Genomic DNA, 17,688 nt, shown 5'->3' on the forward strand with positions numbered 1-17,688 from the left:
AATCGTCGATTGCTCGCGCCTTCTCCACGTGATGATCTTCAATACTAGACCACGGATCTTCTGACTGGTTCCCGAACTGTATCTCGATATCAGGGTGGGCTGATCTTATCAAAATACTAGGACTCGAATAAAGAAGACAGAAGAAATCCTTTTGGGAAAAAGAGTAGAATTCGAAAATTCCTACAGCTGGGAAGCTGAAATTTTCGAAAATTACAAATAATGAAATTGTGATAATTCTGTCTCCTTTATTCTCCTATTTATATTAAGTTCCTTTTGGGCCCAGACAGGGATCTATGGAAGGTTTTGGATATGGGCTCGCCCAATTAGCTTTTTACTAATTAAATTGAACCCACAATTTAATACAAGCTTATATTGGAATATTACGAGCAGCCACTACAGAAGTAATATTGAACTCTCCCCATCCAAATCCGAAATTATAAGTAATCCGGGTTTCCACTTTTATTATTTATTTCCCGCGCTTAAGATATAAATGTCCATTAATTAATCAATGTCTGCTATGGACTTAATTAATTAATATCTTATTAATTCCAAGAGTGGACATAGCAAGAAACATTTATTTATTATTCATAGAGTAATAAAACTCCAACTGGCCAGTTTTCCGAATAATAAAACCTTGTTCGAGCTCCTCTTGAGGACATTATCAAACGAGACTCACCTCGTGCATGTTTCAACATAATAGCAATCCTAGCACCGCTAGATATTAATCACCACTACCCAATATATCAGGATTATTGGGTTACGAAAAACCCGCACCATTTGATAAGTCAAAGTAGTACATAATCAATACCGTATGCTCAATGCTAACATATGTAGATTAAGAAATAACATTTTATCAAGACCTAGTCTTTCAGTAGATAGCATAAAGATACGTCTTGCTGTTAGATCCGTTCAGTGCTATACCACACCAATGTCATCTTATTTCAGTAAGGCTTAGAAATATGCGGACTGACATTGCAACCTTTCACGATAGGTAGTCTAAGCCTATCTAGGTTGTGAAATTCTTCTTTTTCTTTTGCAAAGCATTGCATAGATCTGACCGTGTTACCTTAAAGTGGACGACGCCCACAACCGGTCTACTAAGCAAAAGACTTAGACTTTGTTTACTTCTTATGCATTTAAATGTTTATAAAACATCTTATAAATGCACAAGCAAACACAATGTAATAATAATAGTGATTCTATTCGTGCGGAACTGCTCGAATAATACTGAATCAGGTTAAAAGTGGATTATAGAGTTTTACGTATACAAGCAAGATTCTATTCGAGCGAAACTTGCTCGAAACATGCTTTTCAGTATACCAAACCTAACACAAACAACACAACAACAGGGGTGTTGAGAATTTCGCCCATACCTGTCAAATTTCCTTTTCCACGATCTTCTTGTTCCTTCTTCGGCTTTTTCTGTTCCAGCGCAAACGCTCTAGCTTGGGGAGGAAGTCTGGGGCGGTGAGGTTGTTGTTGCCGCGACGATGAGTCGCGATTTCCTCCCGATTCATTCGGCGGTGTCCTCGCTTGTTGACGGGATCCCTGATCGTTCTGTCTCGACCCAGATCTTACTTTGTTGTTTGGACACTCCCTAGAGAAGTGACCGTTTCCTCCACAAGTGTAGCACTTGATCACATTCTGATATCGGCATTCTCCAAAATGGTACTTAGAGCACACATTGCATTGTGGTGCCCTCGGTCGGTAGTCTCCTCTCTGGCTAGACGTACGCTGCCCTCCATCGTACTGGGACCGATGTTGGCTCGACTGGTGCCGTTTTCCATCATGCGAAGCCCTAGGCTCATCCCACTTCCGTTTCTCTCTGGAGTAGTGCGGCGAAGTAGTGTTCTCCTTAGCTTTCTCCTTAGGCATTGCTGCCTCAATATCTAGCGCAAGTGCTAACGCTTCGGTGTAGGGGAGTCTCCCTCGGCTGGCCAACGACATTCTTATTTCGGGTTTCAGTCCCTCACGGAACTTGTCGGATAGCTTCTCATCAGTGTCGACTTGATCGGGGGCGTACCGGGTCATGCTGTTGAGCGCTCGATCGTACTCGGTTACCGTCATGCGTCCTTGTGTCAGATTGTGGAACTCCGATGCCTTTGCTTTTCGATAGCTCTTCGGCACATACTTGTTGTATATTTCCGTCTTGAAACCTTCCCACGTCATCGCCTCCACTTGGTCTCGTGGCATAGTCTTCGTTCTAGTATCCCACCAAAAGTCGGCTGCCTCAGTCAGCTGATGGGTCACACAACTCATGCGTTCTCTATCGTTGCATCTCAAAATCGCGAAGATGCGCTCTATTGCCCGGATCCAAGATTCAGCCTTGGCCGGTTCTCCCAATCCGTCAAACACAGGTGGCTTTTGCTCTAAGAATAGTTTCACGATTTCTCGATCGACCGGAGGCGGCGGAGGCGGAGGATGCGGGATGGGTTGTGACACGCTGTCCTCTTCCTCCGTTTGAGGAGTTGGTTCTCGGTGGCGTCTTGGTGGCATTCTGATTTATCAACACAAAACATTCCCATGATTCTAACAATAGTCACGTGGTATAGTTGAATAACAAGGTTCATGGGTCAATTGTTTTAGAGTATATGGCCAAGCACAAGATATCAAAAGTTTGTCACGTAGACGGATTGCAAAGAGTAGTGTCAATCAACATTGTTACCAAAAATCGGCTGCGTCAAGGTTATCAAAAGATCAATGTTTCCATATCATCAAGGCAATTGCACTTAAGAAGCAGTCGTACAATTTAAGTGGCGATTACAGGGCGCCAATAGGTATTCAAAAATGGTGGTGCGACAAGAGGCATGATGTGATGGCGTGATAACATAGTGATAGCTAATTTACACCATGTACGAAAAGCAATCCATTGAATCAAAATAAATATCTCCCCATGGCATATTAAAAAAAACGTTGCCTCATAGAGGTCTTAGTATCGATGCAGAAAAAACGAAAGAGTAGCAAAATCATAAGGTAGGAAAATCAACAAATCAATCCAAAACATGGGGAAAGCCAAAACAAATATTCCACGACTATCAATCCTAGTCGATATCGTTCATATCCTCCTCGGGGTCATCGTCCTCATCCATCTCCAAAGCGGGTCCTTCCTCGTCCGGTCCCTCATTCTCGCCATATTCACCAACATCCGGGGGCGGCGGAGTGATCGCACGCATGTCCTCCACGTTCCCGTGGATAATCAAAGGGTTAGCCGCGTTAGCCTTAAGTCTTGGCCTAGTAGGAACACGATCGACATGCGGCTCCTTATCGCGACGATACCTCCATCAGCGGGCCTGTCCCGGCGGATACTTGTGTGGTGGGGGACTAAGCGGCGGTCCATCCCTTGCAGCTGCCATGGCTGGGAGTAGCACTCCTATCAAGCCGATTATATCGCCTCGAGGCTTATACTCGGGCGGACTGAACCATGTATATGGCAATGCAGCTTGGGCAGTCCATTCGCTCCAAGGACTCGGCAGAGTGTGGATCAATCTCGAGATCCCCGCGTGATGGGTAACTCCTCCATATGCGTATGCATCTATCCAGTGATTGTAGAATTCAGTGACGTAGGTTAGGAGAAAGGACTTTCCATCCCACTCAAACTCTTGGTAGGTTTCGACAGGGAAAACCTTGTTTTTCGCGTAACGGTCGCGCATCGGTGCGTAATAATGATTAGACATCTACAAAAGAAATCTCAGCATCAGAACAAGGATCGAAGAAAATATCAATAGTGTTTAAGATTTCAACTGATGCTGAGAGTACGATGCTTATATATATATATATGTGTATGCGTCGAACGACGGAGGTGTGAAGATAATATCATATCAAGAAATAACGGAATTTCCTTTCCGTGCCAAAAGGTGTGTATATATATATATTTTCACGTTTCAACGCTTCGCAATTCGTTCTCATAAGTCGCTCGCCTCGTATTCGGCGTTGGATGCCTCCAAGTTCGATATTATCGCAAAATTTTCATTCACGACACGACTTACAACTATGTATAGCAGCGTGCTCAAGTTCATTCTCATAGATGTCGTTCATCACATATCACGCAAATCACAAATCATATAGAATTTTCATAGAGTTTTATTCGTTCAACTCATAACAGTCTCAACATATAATCACTTGCTTAACAACATTTATCATTTGCTTTGCATAATCACATTTTGCAATCTCGCATGCATGCATAATCATCATTTTATACTCCATCACAAATATCCAAATATATCAACAACTCCCATTCGCTTCAACTTCCAATATTTCATAATTCAAATCAATATTCAAGAGATACTTGTTACCTCATTCATCGTGGTTGAGCAGAGACGAGTTGCGGTGTTGAGCCTTCGACGATTATCAATTAATCAATTTACACAAATTTCAGATTTCTAATTCAACAAGACTCTTGGGTCCAGAGCGGAAAGAATGATCGCTCTGATACCAACTGTAACGACCCGCCCATCTAGGGTATAATAAATGCGGCGATCGTTAACTAGGCGGACTTAAATGCATCAAAGATCATCGGCTAGGGTTCCATTTAAAAAAAAAGGGATTTAACCAAAGCATTTAATGAACAAATAAGAAGAAGAAGAATAATGCCTTAGCAAAGAAATCTAACCAAAAAGGCTATCGCAATAAATGCTCATCAGAGTTTCCAAAATAATTCCAACTGTTTCATATCCAAAATATTCCCACGAAATAAAAGTATTCATCCCAACCAAAAGATAACAATTTTTCATAAATTATAGCGGAAGCGATCAAGAGAGAAGTGAGGCTATGTATGGAGACACAACGACACTTTAAGTACCAACAGATCATCTTATTATTTCCTACTCAACACCGCCGCCCGCTCGTCACTGCTCAACCTGCACATAGGGAAAACACATGCAGGGCTGAGTACTATAAACATACTCAGTGGACTCATGCCGAAAACAGTTTTATCACAATTATAGTTATCATGCCATTTTCAAGTATCCATCGGGGTTTTAACTTTAGAAAGACCCGAGGCACCAAAATATATTCTTTCTCAAATATCACGGTCGCGCAACCATTTTTTTCTCATCGACGTTTACCATATCCTCATTCTACATGACAAGGACTGCGGCCGCAATCCAGGTCACTAGACCGGCCGACCCGTACGCCAGCACTCGGTCTAACATTGGTGTACACTAACCCAAGTAGAGTTTGTGGCTCTACGAGGATCCGAATTCGATTAAATCAATGGTGGCATAGCCACGAGGGATAGGCACGACAAAACAAATCAAGGCATGATAACACATATTTTCATTCTCATCAATATCAGTTTAGGACAATGTCCTTATTTTAAAAGAAAGCCCACCTCGTCGGCTTATCTCGAAAGTATTCTCTTTTCCTCGTTTATCACGCTGAGAGCGCGAAGTATCACCTTTAAATTAGGCGTATCACAAATCAGTTTCAATCATTGATCTCAAATCATGCATGTCTCCCATATTTCCCTTTTTCCCATCGATTATTTTCAAAATCATCACTCAAAATCAAAGTATGATTATCATATCGTTTTTATTCAAATAACCACTCCAAAATTCACCGATAACTCGTGTCACGCATGAGTGTTCCACACACACAACACACGCACACGATCACAACACATGTGCACGCCTCCCGAGGCGTGCACACACACACACACTCTCGGTCACATACACACACACACATCCATGCATCCCAATTTCATCAATTTATTTCCCCTTCACTCAATCTAAATGCATGTGGACTCAAGAACACCGATTAATCGGTAGAAGAAGATGAGATGAATAATTAAAGTACCTTTTTCCAAAAGAACGAACGGTGGAAATAAGGAATTAGTCTTGATTCTTCAATAATCTCTTGAATTTCACTTGAATTCTTCTCAATTGATGAAGAAATCTTGTAGAAAAGTTGAAGAAAATATGGAGAGAGTGGGGGAGAGATTTTCGAAATTTATGAGGAGTGGGAAGCGCCGGTTTCTTGATCTCTAGGGTTAGGGTCTCTCTCTTATTTATAGAGTGCCAAATAATAATATCCAATAATTGAATAAATCAAGATTTGGAAGATATGGAGAGATTTGTTGGTTGTAGAGGCCGAAAATTTGTAGGATGGTTAGGAGAGAATTTCGAATTCTAGGCTATTAACTTAGCCTATGATTTAAATTCAAATATTTCACGGAGTAGAATAATATATCACGGATCAAGAAAAATAATTAAATCTCCCCAATATATATATCAAAAGTGGCGTGTATTGTTCCTCTTCCAACAAGGAATAAATTCAAATCCTAATTTAATTAGGATATGGCAATATCTTCTTAGATATGACAAGATATGGTAAGATATTCTAGCATATTTGTATTTATTCATGGAATAGAATAAATAAGAGATCAAATAAATAAATAATTCCCTCTTCTCCAATATATGAGATTTTCGAAAATCTCATGGGAAAATCAAAGTGGTGGTTCGAAAATTCCATGTAGGATTTATAGAGTATATGGACTTTGGATTTAATTTGGATAATTATCCCAATCAAATAATTAAATCCAAGAAAAATAGGATTTCTTCTCCAATAATCATGATGGCCGAAAATTTCCACACATTTAAAATAATACTCCTATTTAATTCTCACTCATCCCTTAGGAAAATAATTCGCCTACAATTATATTTCTCCGTATCAAATATTCACACTCAATCAATCATTTCTTCACTTTCTCTTCTTTTTCTCAACGCATTGACCTTTCAACGCCACGTCATATTTTTCCATCTTTGACTATTCAATAGCCACGTCAACATTTCAACAAGTTGACTATTCAACTCAATCTCAATTCTCATACGCAATTAGGTCACAAAGACACTATGCAATTAAGTACTCATCAAATAATCCACATATCATAGCATTTAAGGCATTTAATGCAAAAATTTTATAACCCGAAAATTAGGGTTTGAAAAAGTGGGGCGTTACAATTCATGTAGTATATTTGTCCTTTTGTTCTTTCACTTATGAATTTTTTTTATTTGAATATTATAAGCTGTGATTAATTTGTATAGATTATGTTTTATTATGTTATTGAAGTATGATTGTTATATTTGCTTTAGATATTCTAAAGTATACTAATCGATATTTGTTTTTCTCTAACCTTATATTTAATTATTTGAAATATTGTTTTATTTATCAAATCAAATGTTATTATATAGTACTATTTTTTATATTTAAACTTTACTCAATGATACCAGTTCTTATTTTCATTGACGTAATTAGTACGAGAAAATTATATGACTCGTGCATAGCACGGGTGATAATACTAGTTTGAACAAATGATCCACTAGTTTTTATATAGCCTCTGTTATAGACTGTTTCCTCTAATTTACTTTTTCAATTTCTCACACTTCCCTAAAATTACAAGCCCCTTCTTCTTCATCTTTAAATTTTCATTTCAGAGACAAATTCACAATACTTCGGAGGACGTATATGGTAGCAAGGTCCGGTGCCGGCCAAGCCCCTGTTGGAGCGGTCACTTGGCCTAAGCTAGTTCCGTCGCTGGAGAACATGAATCGATGAGTACAAACTTTAAGTTTCGACGATGAGAATCTTATCTAAGTTACATTTCCAGTCTACATAATTTTGGCCAACCAAGTTTTATTTCTTTAAGAAATAAAACAATTTATCACATAGTACCCTACTTGATACATAATTAAAAATAATTAAAAAAAAAATATGTACCTTGCAAGTGTTAACAATAAAATTAGGTATGCCCCAAGGGAGGCTGATAAATATCATAATGCCTATGTATGCAACAATTTAGTGCTAGAAGCGACGATGATGGACTGCATTCTCAGCCATTTGTAAAAGAAGAGAACAGTTTTGAGTACCCATATGAACCTACATGGGATTTTAGCCTCCCAAAACATAGGCATGCGTCTAAACAATTTTAATTTGAAAGGTGAAACTTATTTTAAACTTGTAGGGTGACCATGACATGACATACATCTACGAACACAAACACAATTTAACAAGGAGTAATTATAGTAACACATGCACACATACTGTAAGTGAAAATCAATAGGCAGTGCTGAAACAAGTCTTGACAACATTGGCAGCCAATATCTGCATGAGCTTCCCATTAGCAGGGCCAACGCAACGCGGCGTCTTGAACTGGCTGACCGCTCCTCCCATTCCCACAAAGTGATCCATAACCTTCTGGAACGTTCCCCTCTTCAATATCCTCAGCTCCAGCGCCCCAATCCCATTTATCCTCCTCATGCTCACATACCCCGCGTCCACGAACGACCGATCCAAGCAATTGCAACACTCCTCCACCACCTCGTCGCTCGCCCCTCCGCTCATCTCCCAGAACACCACGTACCTCGCTGGCTCTGCTGACGCCTCCACACAGCTCGTGTAGTCCACCACCTCCACCTTCTCCGCTGCCGCCACCTTAGCTGCCGCCTCCACTGACACCTGCAGCAAAAAAATCGTTAAGTACATTTTTTAATTTGTGTTTCTAAAAATAACAAAAGCGTCTCAACTAAAATTAGACGACGCAATGAAAGTGTCCTAAAAGACTAAAGAATTAAGTAGTAATTTGTCTGAACCGCTTTCTTTTGCATTCTAAATTGTTGTTATTTTTAAAAATTTTCAATGCAAATAATTGCATCTCACCTGCAGATCCCTCTCCGTGTTCTTGTCCAAGTTTATGCTCAGCACCACGTTCCTCCGGCACACGAATCTCACCTCCGGAGTCCCGTTGCGGAATCCCTCCACCCTCACCACGTCGCCCAGCTTGTAACGGTACAATCCCGCGAAGCTCGTTGTCACCACCTCGTACTCCTTCCCGATCTCCACCTCTGTCAGCCCCACCGCTTCTCCGCCTGAATCCAACGGGATGAATTCGAAATAGCCGACGTTCGGAACCACCGCAAATGTCGCCTCCTCCGGCGGTGATTTAGGGTTGACGTTCACTCCGATCCAACCCTCAGAAGCTCCGTAATCGGCGCTGACTAATGGAATTTCTCCCGCGTAGTGCCTCAGTTTGTTGATGTAGGGCTCCATGGAGCCGGTCATGATGCCGTAGATATACTTCGCATTAGGGAACAGCGCCGGGATCAATCCGTACCAATTGCTGAGGGTTAGGCATTTTTGGTGGATGGCGTCGGCGAGATTAGGGTCGGGCTTGAGGAGGAGCTTCGCCATGGCGGATTGGATCGGGGCGGAGGTGATGCGGCTGCTTAGGGAGCCGCGCCGGATGTCGGCGACGAGGTGGGGCCAGATGTGCTCGAAGGTGCGGAAGGCGTGGACGATGCTGTGGGCGAAGGTGGAGGAGATGAGCTGGATGTGGTCGCGGTAGAGGAGGCCGCAGAGGAGGTGGCAGTATAAGGAGTGATGGTAGTTGCCGCCGAAGATGACTTCGTCCGGGCTGCAGCACGGGCGCTGCGTTGCGCGCAGCGTCTGTTTGAAATCGGGGCTGCTGAAGAGGTGAGTGGTGGCGGTGCCGGCTCGGAGGCCGCCTTTGGTGGTGAATTGCTTGCTGCTGTAGATGAATTGGAGCGCTTTTCCGTTGTCGATTGGGTATTCTCTGTTTGGGAGGAATTTTTATCAGTTTTGGAAAAGATGGTAGTAATGTTTTTTGAATTTGATTACCTGTTTCTGAAGGCAAACGAGGTCTTATAAACTTGCACTGTGTTCTCGACCAAATCATCGTTGAATGGTAGGTACTTTGGCTTCCCTTGAGTAGTGCCCGAACTGCAAAAACATAATCAATGTCTTTAAAAGATCAAACGATTTCTTAAGATTTGTGAAAAGTTAGAACACATCTTCTATTCATAACAGATCTACATAAAAGTTTATGATTTAAGTCTAAGCATGCAGTTGAGCATTAAACATTAGGAATCCAAATCAAGATTCTGTCACGTGTAATATAGTACTATAATTGTACTAACCATCTACGGCCGATTCAATATGTGAAACTTTAATTAAATTAATACTACCTCCATCATCCATGAAAAATACTCGATTCATGCACCAAAAATAATTACATTTATAGATCACACGAGTATTAATAGAAAACTAGAAAAGAATGAAAGATGAGTAGACAGAGTCAATATAACAAAAAAGTCAGATAAGGACACTTTTTAATACTATAAAAAACGCTAATTTGTGTGTCTAATTATAACTTCAACGCTTCATAAAGTATCATTAGGGGTGTTCGGTTTGCAAGATTGTATTCGGGGTTAAATATATAGTGTGTTTGGTTCATGAGATTCATTCTCACAACTCAATCCTAGATGGATAATCATGAGATAAATAGTCATAGCTAATCCCCTATGACTAAAATAATCTCACAACTCAATCTTAGATTATATCTTGGTATTATTTTATCATGGAAACCGAATACCACCTTAGTAACCTAACTAAAATTAGAGGATACAAATAGAAGCGTCTTAAAAAGTAAAAGATTAAGATAAATTGCCATCAACATAGTGACGCTTTCTGTTGCATAATAAATTATAGTTATTTTTAAAAATCCAAGTAATTGCGTCTCTATTTTTGTATCCTTAAAAGTTAGTAAGTTTTTTTGTAGTAAGTGGATTAAGTAAAAAGATAAAATGTAAATCAAGTAGAAGAGAGAAAAATAAAAGGTGAGTAAAAAATTGTAGCTAATATGGGACTAAATTTGGTAGGTGGACAAAGATGGGAAAATGTTGAACGGACAGATGAAAAGACGATGGATGGAATTATTTTCTGTGAAGAGGTAGTTCTAGTTTTACATTTTTTGGTTCTTTCACCAAATTAGTCTACTAGTATTTCTCATTCTAATGAGGTGATCCCGGCCCATTTTTCACTCAATCAAAATATTTCACATACAATATTTCTCTCTCTCTCTTAATTTATCTATTTTATTTCTCGTATTGAAATTATTTTTGGTGGACAAATGTAGGAGTAGAATTTTAGCAAATAAACATAAGTATTCAAATGAACAAAATACAAACCTCAAGGACATGGCGGGGATGGGTTTGGCGGTGATGATGGATGAGTTATGGAGGATTCCGGCATCGGCAATCCGTCGAATATAGGGCTCGATATCGGCATGAGTGACGACGGGGACACAAGCCTTGTAGGTGTCTGGATCAGTTCTTCCGTTGAGACCCCATTGAGAGAGATACTCAGTTGCACCATTTTGCTCCAAGATTTTCTTCAGCGTTTCCCTCTGAACTCTCCCTGCATCCTTTGTTAATAACTCGAATTCTTCCACAACCTCCTCAACCTCTACTCTTTCTTGCATTTTCTCCAACATTTTCTTCAAAAATTAAAAAAAAATTCTACCATGATGTATTGCAAATTTATCATATCAAAACATAAAAGATGATACAAATCTTTTATCACATTTTATTCTTCTTCTTTGTATCTCATATTCCTTAAAATAGAAACATGGGAAAAAGAGGGAGAGGAGAATATCATTATTTATCATACTGTACGTATAAAAAGAGAATTAAGAATCCGACTGTATCATGGTACATATTCTTAAAGTGACGACAAATTTGTCAGTTTTAATGTATAACCTTTTTTACTTTTATTGATCTATTTCTATTTTTGACGCCGGTGATCAACTGAAAGGTGAAGAAAGATAATGAAAAAGGAAAGCTATTTTAAAAATAATTTAAAGACTAAAGTAAAAAATACAATAACGGAACTGAATAGAAAACTCAAGATTCAATGAATTTAGAATTGGAATGTGGGGAATTTGTGTCGATGGGAAGTAATGAGCGAAAGTGATATGAATGAACTCAGACTTATACAAGATCAAATTCGACAATAGAGAAATTACGAAAATTTAGGGAAATTGTATTTGTGGTATACATGCATTATTGAAGAGATATTATCATATGTGATGTGACACGATAAGTGGACTACTACAATGCGCAGGATACAATTTTCCGTAATTAATTGATTCAAATTTTAATATTTCCATATATTAGCAATACAAGTACGATTAAAGTTGGAAACAAATCCAACTTTATATACTCCATTCATTCATGATTAAATGACTCATATCTGACCGACACGGATTATAGAAATTTGAAAAGTGAAATGAGTAAGTGGAGTGTAAGATCTACTTTTATATATTGATTCTATAATAAAATATGAGCGGAATGAGTTAGTGGAATGTATGGTCCACTTATCAAATATAAGTGAAATGAGATATTTATTAGCGGATGAACGAAAAATGAAAAAATAGAAAATAAAATTTTAATGGCGGACAAATGGAATATAATCAACTAATGTTTTATTCGTCGTAAGAAATTGGAATATGGATTAAAATAGTAGCATAAGTGACACAGTGGGAAAAAAATACTCCCTCCATCCCCCAAGTTTTGTCACAATCTCAAGTTTTAAGAAAGGTAATGGAAAGATGATTGAATAAGTTGGTAGGGTATGGGTCCACTTTTAAAGTATTAGTTTTTTATAATAAAATGTGAGTGAAAATAAGTTAGTGGAAGGTGAGGTCTACTACCAAAAATAGTAAAAAGTGAAATGAAAAATAGTAAAATGTGACAAAATTTCAGGAACTAGGGAGTCTAAATTAAAAAAAAAAAAACAGTTAGAACAGTTCGTATAAATAATAAAGAAGCGTGAAAGCCAACTCACTTTATATATTGGATATGATCGAGTTGGTTTTGCAGAGACAGGAAGCTTTCTCTCACTTAAACAATTTACGTAATATGTTAGCTGAAAATTTAGGTTGTTTGAATATGCAGAAGAGTTTGATAAAATAGTCGACAAAGTGACAAAGTTTATATAGAGTGAAGAGAGTGGACGGAAATACGCGCGTGTATAGTGAAATACCGAACGTACCCTTGGTGGAAGTTTTGTAGTGGAGCATTCAGTCTGTTTTATGGCAACAGTGGCTAATGACATTGGACTCCACTATTTTATCGCTAATCCATATCTCTATCTCTTTATATTATCATCATATCCAAAAATATTAATTTAATTTGTTATGTTTATATTTTTAAAATTGATGATTTCTTGTAGATGTCAATGGACTTTTCGTTATAAGAGGAGAAATGTTGTAATCATACCGACAAACCGACCACAGCCGTTTTTCTATATAAAGTAAGCAGTTGTAAATTGTGCAAATGGATATTTTCTTTATTCACTTTTTTAAGTCGGGGAGTCTTGAATAATATGTGACAGTTACCACTGTAGAATTAATGAAGGATCTAAAAAAACGTGGACGGAATATCATGCTACATAGTTCATCCCTCTATTATTGCACTTTATATCCCTTCAGACAGGTCCACGTTCTCTTTAGTCATGGTAATGGTAATGATGATGATAATGATAATGATAATGAAAATGAAAACAAATACTCCTTGCTGAGAAAAATAAAATTGTCTCATTATATTATTTTGATTTTAGCACAAAAATAATTTCATTTTTATTTATGTAAATTTATCAATTTTTCCCCCTTTCTCATTCCTACTTTATTAATAATGGATTCATATCTTGTCATCCACAAATATTGTTAGAATTTAATATTATACTCCCTCCGTCTCAGATTAGGAGTCATTTTTTGCCATAAAAATTCGTCCCAGTTTAAGAGTCACTTTTAGAATTTTCCATATTTGGTCATACAATTTTACCTCATTCTTCATCAAAATTACATCAAAATGTCATTATCTACATTAAAATAAATCAAAACAAAAACCAAAAGTCAAAAGGGACCCACTTCAACCAACTTTACCATCTCACTTCATTTATTACACACTCTACCATCTCACTTCATTTATTATACACTCCACCATCTCACTTCATTTATTACACACTTCAACTCTTTCTTAAAACCCGAGCCATAACAATAAGTGACTCCAAATGTGGGACGGAGGGAGTAATTAGCATTGATGAATTCTAAAGCATGCTATATACTCTCTTCCGTCTACAAAAAATAGTTTCATTGATTGATTGCACGGGTTTTTAATAAAAAATAGTAATGTAAGAAAGAACGAGAAAAAATAGGTAAAATAAGAGAAATATAGAGAAAAAATTAGTAAAGTATGGGAGAGAGGAAAAAATGGGCAAAGTATGAGAGAAAAACATTCTATTGTTAAAAATGAGACTATTTTTTGTGGACATCTCAAACTGACAAAATTGGACTATTTTTCATAGACGGAAGAAGTAACTTTTAAATTTATACTCTCTCCGTCCCATAGAAATATGTTATATTTCCTTTTTCGTCCGTCCCATACAAATAGTCCATATCTTTTATGGTAACCTTTTTCTCCTTCTCTTTTACTTTACTCCCTCCATCTACGATTAAGAGTCCCATTTCTAAATAGCGCGGGTTTTACGAAATGTTAAGAAAAGTGGGTGGAAGAAAGTTAGTGGAATATGGGTCCCACTTGTATATATTAGTTTTAAATGATATATTATGGGGTCTCATTACCATTTATGGTAATTATGAACTGGGACTTTTATTCATGGACGGACAAAAATGGAAAAATGAGACACTTATTCGTGGACGGAGAGAGTATTATTTATGGGCCTAACCACCTACTCCCTCCGTCCACGATTAAGAGTCTCATTTCTAAATGGTGCGGGTTTAAGAAATGTTAAGAAAAGTGAGTGGAAGAAAGTTAGTGGAATAGAGGCCCCACTTGTATATATTAGTTTTAAATGATATGTGAGTGAAATGTGAGGTCTATTTACCATTTATGGTAATTATGAACAGAGACTCTTATTCGTGGACGGACCAAAATGGAAAAACAAAACTCTTATTCGTGGACGGAGGGAGTATTACACAATTTCAACTACTTTTTGTCATTCTCTCTTACTTTACCAATTACACATTCAAATCCGTGCCAAACCTAAATGGCCTACTTCTACGGGATGGAGGCAGTATTTTTTTCAATTTTTTTATCAGTTATAATTTGTTATACTTTAATTAATTTTAGTTTAACTATCAATTACACGATAATTATTTTAGTGGCAAGGGTACGGTGAGTGGGAATTCATGCAGTGGGACACTGAATCTCAATATTAGGATTTTGTTTAAGCAAAACATATTATTAGGCCCTTATACTTCTATTATTTATTTTGTTAGATTCTTTCACTTTCTTTTGTTTGAATAAGGCCTACTACTTTTATATATATAGTGAACTGCAAAAATTAATTCTTGGACTGCCGTTTGCACGTTTGTGGTTCTTGGATTTTAAAATATCATTAGTGATTTGTGGATTTTGATGTTCCTTACTTTGCATTTTTGTGAATATGAATGCACGTACGGTTCTTGGATTTTAAAATATACTCCCTTCATCCCGGCTAAGAAGACACATTGCTTAGCCGGCACGAGATTTTAAGAGTTATTGGTTAAAGTGTTTAATTGGAAAGAGAGAAGGTGGGTGTAGGTATTAAAGTAGAGGGATGAAGAAAGATGAATATTTTAATAGGAGTGACAAAAAGTAGTTGAGTGTATTAATTGGAAAGAGAAAGTTACCAAAAAAGGAAATGTGTCATCTTAGTTGGGACAAACTAAAAAGGAAAACGTGTCATCTTAAGCGGGACGGAGGGAGTAATATAAAGTTGATTTTTATTATAATTATATTAGGAAATATTTCGACTTTCATCTCTTATCTGTGCATACGATTTTATAAATGAACTATGTTTATTCTTCTTTATAATATATGTATTGTGTCTTTAACATTATAAATGGACAGCACTTTTAAAAATTGAATACACGTTTGCTACGTAATATTAACAAAACTTAAATAACTAATTTATAAGCTATTTTTTCTACTTTTTTAATCAACGGACGACGTAAGAAACTTAGGCAAGTGTTTCTTATTAGAGCATTAGCAATAGGGTCCTTCTCACCGCGCCCTTGCCACCGCCTAGCGGGACGGCAGTCGGGAAGGGCTTATTGCAACAGCGGAGCCGTGGGGGAAGGGGAGGGGTGAGCCCCAGAGCACGGGCTAGGCTGTCCGGTGCTCGGTTCCTATTGCGCGCCGAGCGACCGTCGGAGCCATTATTTCCATCAATTTTCCTCACATTTCATTACTCCACATGAAAATCTATAAAAATGAAATAAAAAAGAGGGCTGAGCTATTGTAGTCTTGTAGGACCGTGGGAAGGGCGATGGGAAGGACTGATGATATGTGGCGGGAGGAATTTATGGCTGGGTTGTGGAAGGACTCTGAAAAGGTGGTAGCTATTGCTAATGGTCTTATACTCTTATTACTTTTACACTACATGTCCTAAATTGTGAGTTAAGGAAATTATTGGAGATGTTAATTTCAAGTTATACCTCATTTTATATCAAATTTAAGAGTGCTATGTGTTGGAAGAAATCAAGGAAGATACACAAAGATTAGGGCATCAATTAGAATGAGATCAATTAGAATGATCTCAAATTAATTGTAAATTATTCTTTCATGATTTATAGCTAGGGTAAATCATACCATATGTAAATGATCCTCAGCCTATTTAGGCGTGTATTCTCCTCACTATGAAATACACTTGAATGAATATATGAAATAAATATTCAACATGGCTTCAGAGCAGGATATTCAAAGGCTCAGAAAATAAGTTCATCACGCCAATATACCTTGTCCCGACCAGAAGGCGACGGACAACAAACTTGCAGAATGTCAGGAGAAGAAGAAGACGTTAAAACCGGCAACATTAAACTCAAAACCAACAAGAATGTTACAGTAGCATTCAAGCTAAATGGAATAAATTATCCATTGTGGGCTCGACTTATGCGAGTAGCCATCGGAAGCAGAAGGGCGCTGAGGGTTATCACCGGAGTGCCGACGCCCCCAAACTCAACAGACAAGGAGTATCTGGAGTGGGAAGAGACCGACTTGGTGGTCTTTTCATGGATTGTTGACAATATGGAGATCGATATTGTCAGAGATTTCGCACATCACCAAAGTGCGAAGGCAATTTGGGATAGCTTGGCTGCGTATCAGAGTACGTCGGATTCATATCTGATATACGACTTAGAGGAGAAAGTCAGTCGGATTGTCCAAGGCGATATGGATCTGGAAACGTACTGGAGAACCCTGCACGGAGTATGGGTAGAGATCGACCGATGCCAGAACAAAACCATCACCTACTCCGACAAAGGAGTATGTCAGTATCGAGAAATCATCAACACACGAAGGCTATACAAATTTTTGGCTGGATTAAACTCTCAATACGAAGGAATCAGAAGAGATATCCTCAAGGAAAGCCCGACGCCTCTGGTGGACGTTGCATACAGTTGGGTGAAACGGGAGGCCACACGGCAGAAGATCATGCCGCCGGCGAACCCCGGCCAGACCGGCGCGACGAATGGAGAACCAGCATCGGGTGGAGTGGGCTTCGGATTCGGAGCCTGAAACCAACGATTTCCACCCCAGCCAATGCCGCCCCGTCCCAATCAGCAGACACCACACCCCGCCGCCACCAACAACCGCCGCGTTGGAACCAAGCTAGAAAAAACCAAGCTGTGGTGCTCTCACTGCGGGATGAACAAGCATACCAAGGAAACCTGCTTCAAATTAGTCAGATTTCCGGAATGGTGGGATGAAACTCAAAAGGGGAAGGCAAAATTAGCCATCGGAGTGGAGGAAAATGGTGGAACAGAGGCCAACCGTGGGAGAGGCGCTGACGGTGACTCCCCACGCGGTGGCGGCGGCAGGCGAGGTGAGGAGGTAG

The 17,688-nt window shown here is 38.7% G+C and overlaps 3 protein-coding genes across 5 annotated transcripts; 1 reads left to right on the top strand and 2 right to left on the bottom strand.

The window, feature by feature from the left end:
• Positions 1 to 1,311: 1,311 nt before the first annotated feature.
• On the bottom strand, positions 1,312 to 2,496 carry LOC148932583 (uncharacterized). The gene has a single exon (XM_089065164.1). It carries the CDS (start codon positions 2,494 to 2,496, stop codon positions 1,312 to 1,314), a length of 1,185 nt encoding a protein of 394 aa, XP_088921290.1.
• A 5,294-nt stretch (positions 2,497 to 7,790) lies between these two features.
• On the bottom strand, positions 7,791 to 12,749 carry LOC125189969 (jasmonoyl--L-amino acid synthetase JAR6-like). Of its 3 annotated transcripts, none has more exons than XM_048087253.2 (5): positions 12,637 to 12,749; positions 10,980 to 11,287; positions 9,631 to 9,732; positions 8,653 to 9,565; positions 7,791 to 8,451 (listed from the first exon to the last, which is right to left on the bottom strand). In XM_048087253.2, exons 2-5 carry the CDS (start codon positions 11,282 to 11,284, stop codon positions 8,050 to 8,052), a joined length of 1,722 nt encoding a protein of 573 aa, XP_047943210.1. In that variant the 5' UTR covers positions 11,285 to 11,287; positions 12,637 to 12,749; the 3' UTR covers positions 7,791 to 8,049. The 3 variants fall into 3 exon arrangements, with proteins under 3 accessions (XP_047943210.1, XP_088921930.1, XP_047943158.1); XM_089065804.1 differs by lacking the exon at positions 12,637 to 12,749 and adding an exon at positions 11,550 to 11,769; XM_048087201.2 differs by lacking the exon at positions 12,637 to 12,749 and having other exon boundaries at positions 10,980 to 11,768.
• A 3,882-nt stretch (positions 12,750 to 16,631) lies between these two features.
• Positions 16,632 to 17,369, top strand: LOC148932584 (uncharacterized). The gene has a single exon (XM_089065165.1). The coding sequence runs from the start codon at positions 16,632 to 16,634 to the stop codon at positions 17,367 to 17,369; it is 738 nt and encodes a 245-aa protein (XP_088921291.1).
• The last annotated feature ends 319 nt before the right edge of the window (positions 17,370 to 17,688 follow it).

This window comes from Salvia hispanica, chromosome 2 (assembly GCF_029641045.1).
Source record: "Salvia hispanica isolate PSC_SH4W2 chromosome 2, Shi_PSC_v1, whole genome shotgun sequence".
Lineage (NCBI taxonomy): Eukaryota > Viridiplantae > Streptophyta > Magnoliopsida > Lamiales > Lamiaceae > Salvia > Salvia hispanica.

Bases quoted from the DNA above. Each gene is read 5' to 3' on its own strand.
- LOC148932583 (XM_089065164.1), bottom strand. From the start codon at position 2,496: ATGCCACCAAGACGCCACCGAGAACCAACTCCTCAAACGGAGGAAGAG.
- LOC125189969 (XM_048087253.2), bottom strand. From the start codon at position 11,284: ATGTTGGAGAAAATGCAAGAAAGAGTAGAGGTTGAGGAGGTTGTGGAA. The intron at 9,566-9,630 runs GTAATCAAATTC...CCTCCCAAACAG, and splicing joins TCGTTTGCCTTCAGAAACAG to AGAATACCCAATCGACAACG. The intron at 8,452-8,652 runs GTGAGATGCAAT...TTTTTGCTGCAG, and splicing joins ACACGGAGAGGGATCTGCAG to GTGTCAGTGGAGGCGGCAGC.
- LOC148932584 (XM_089065165.1), top strand. From the start codon at position 16,632: ATGTCAGGAGAAGAAGAAGACGTTAAAACCGGCAACATTAAACTCAAA.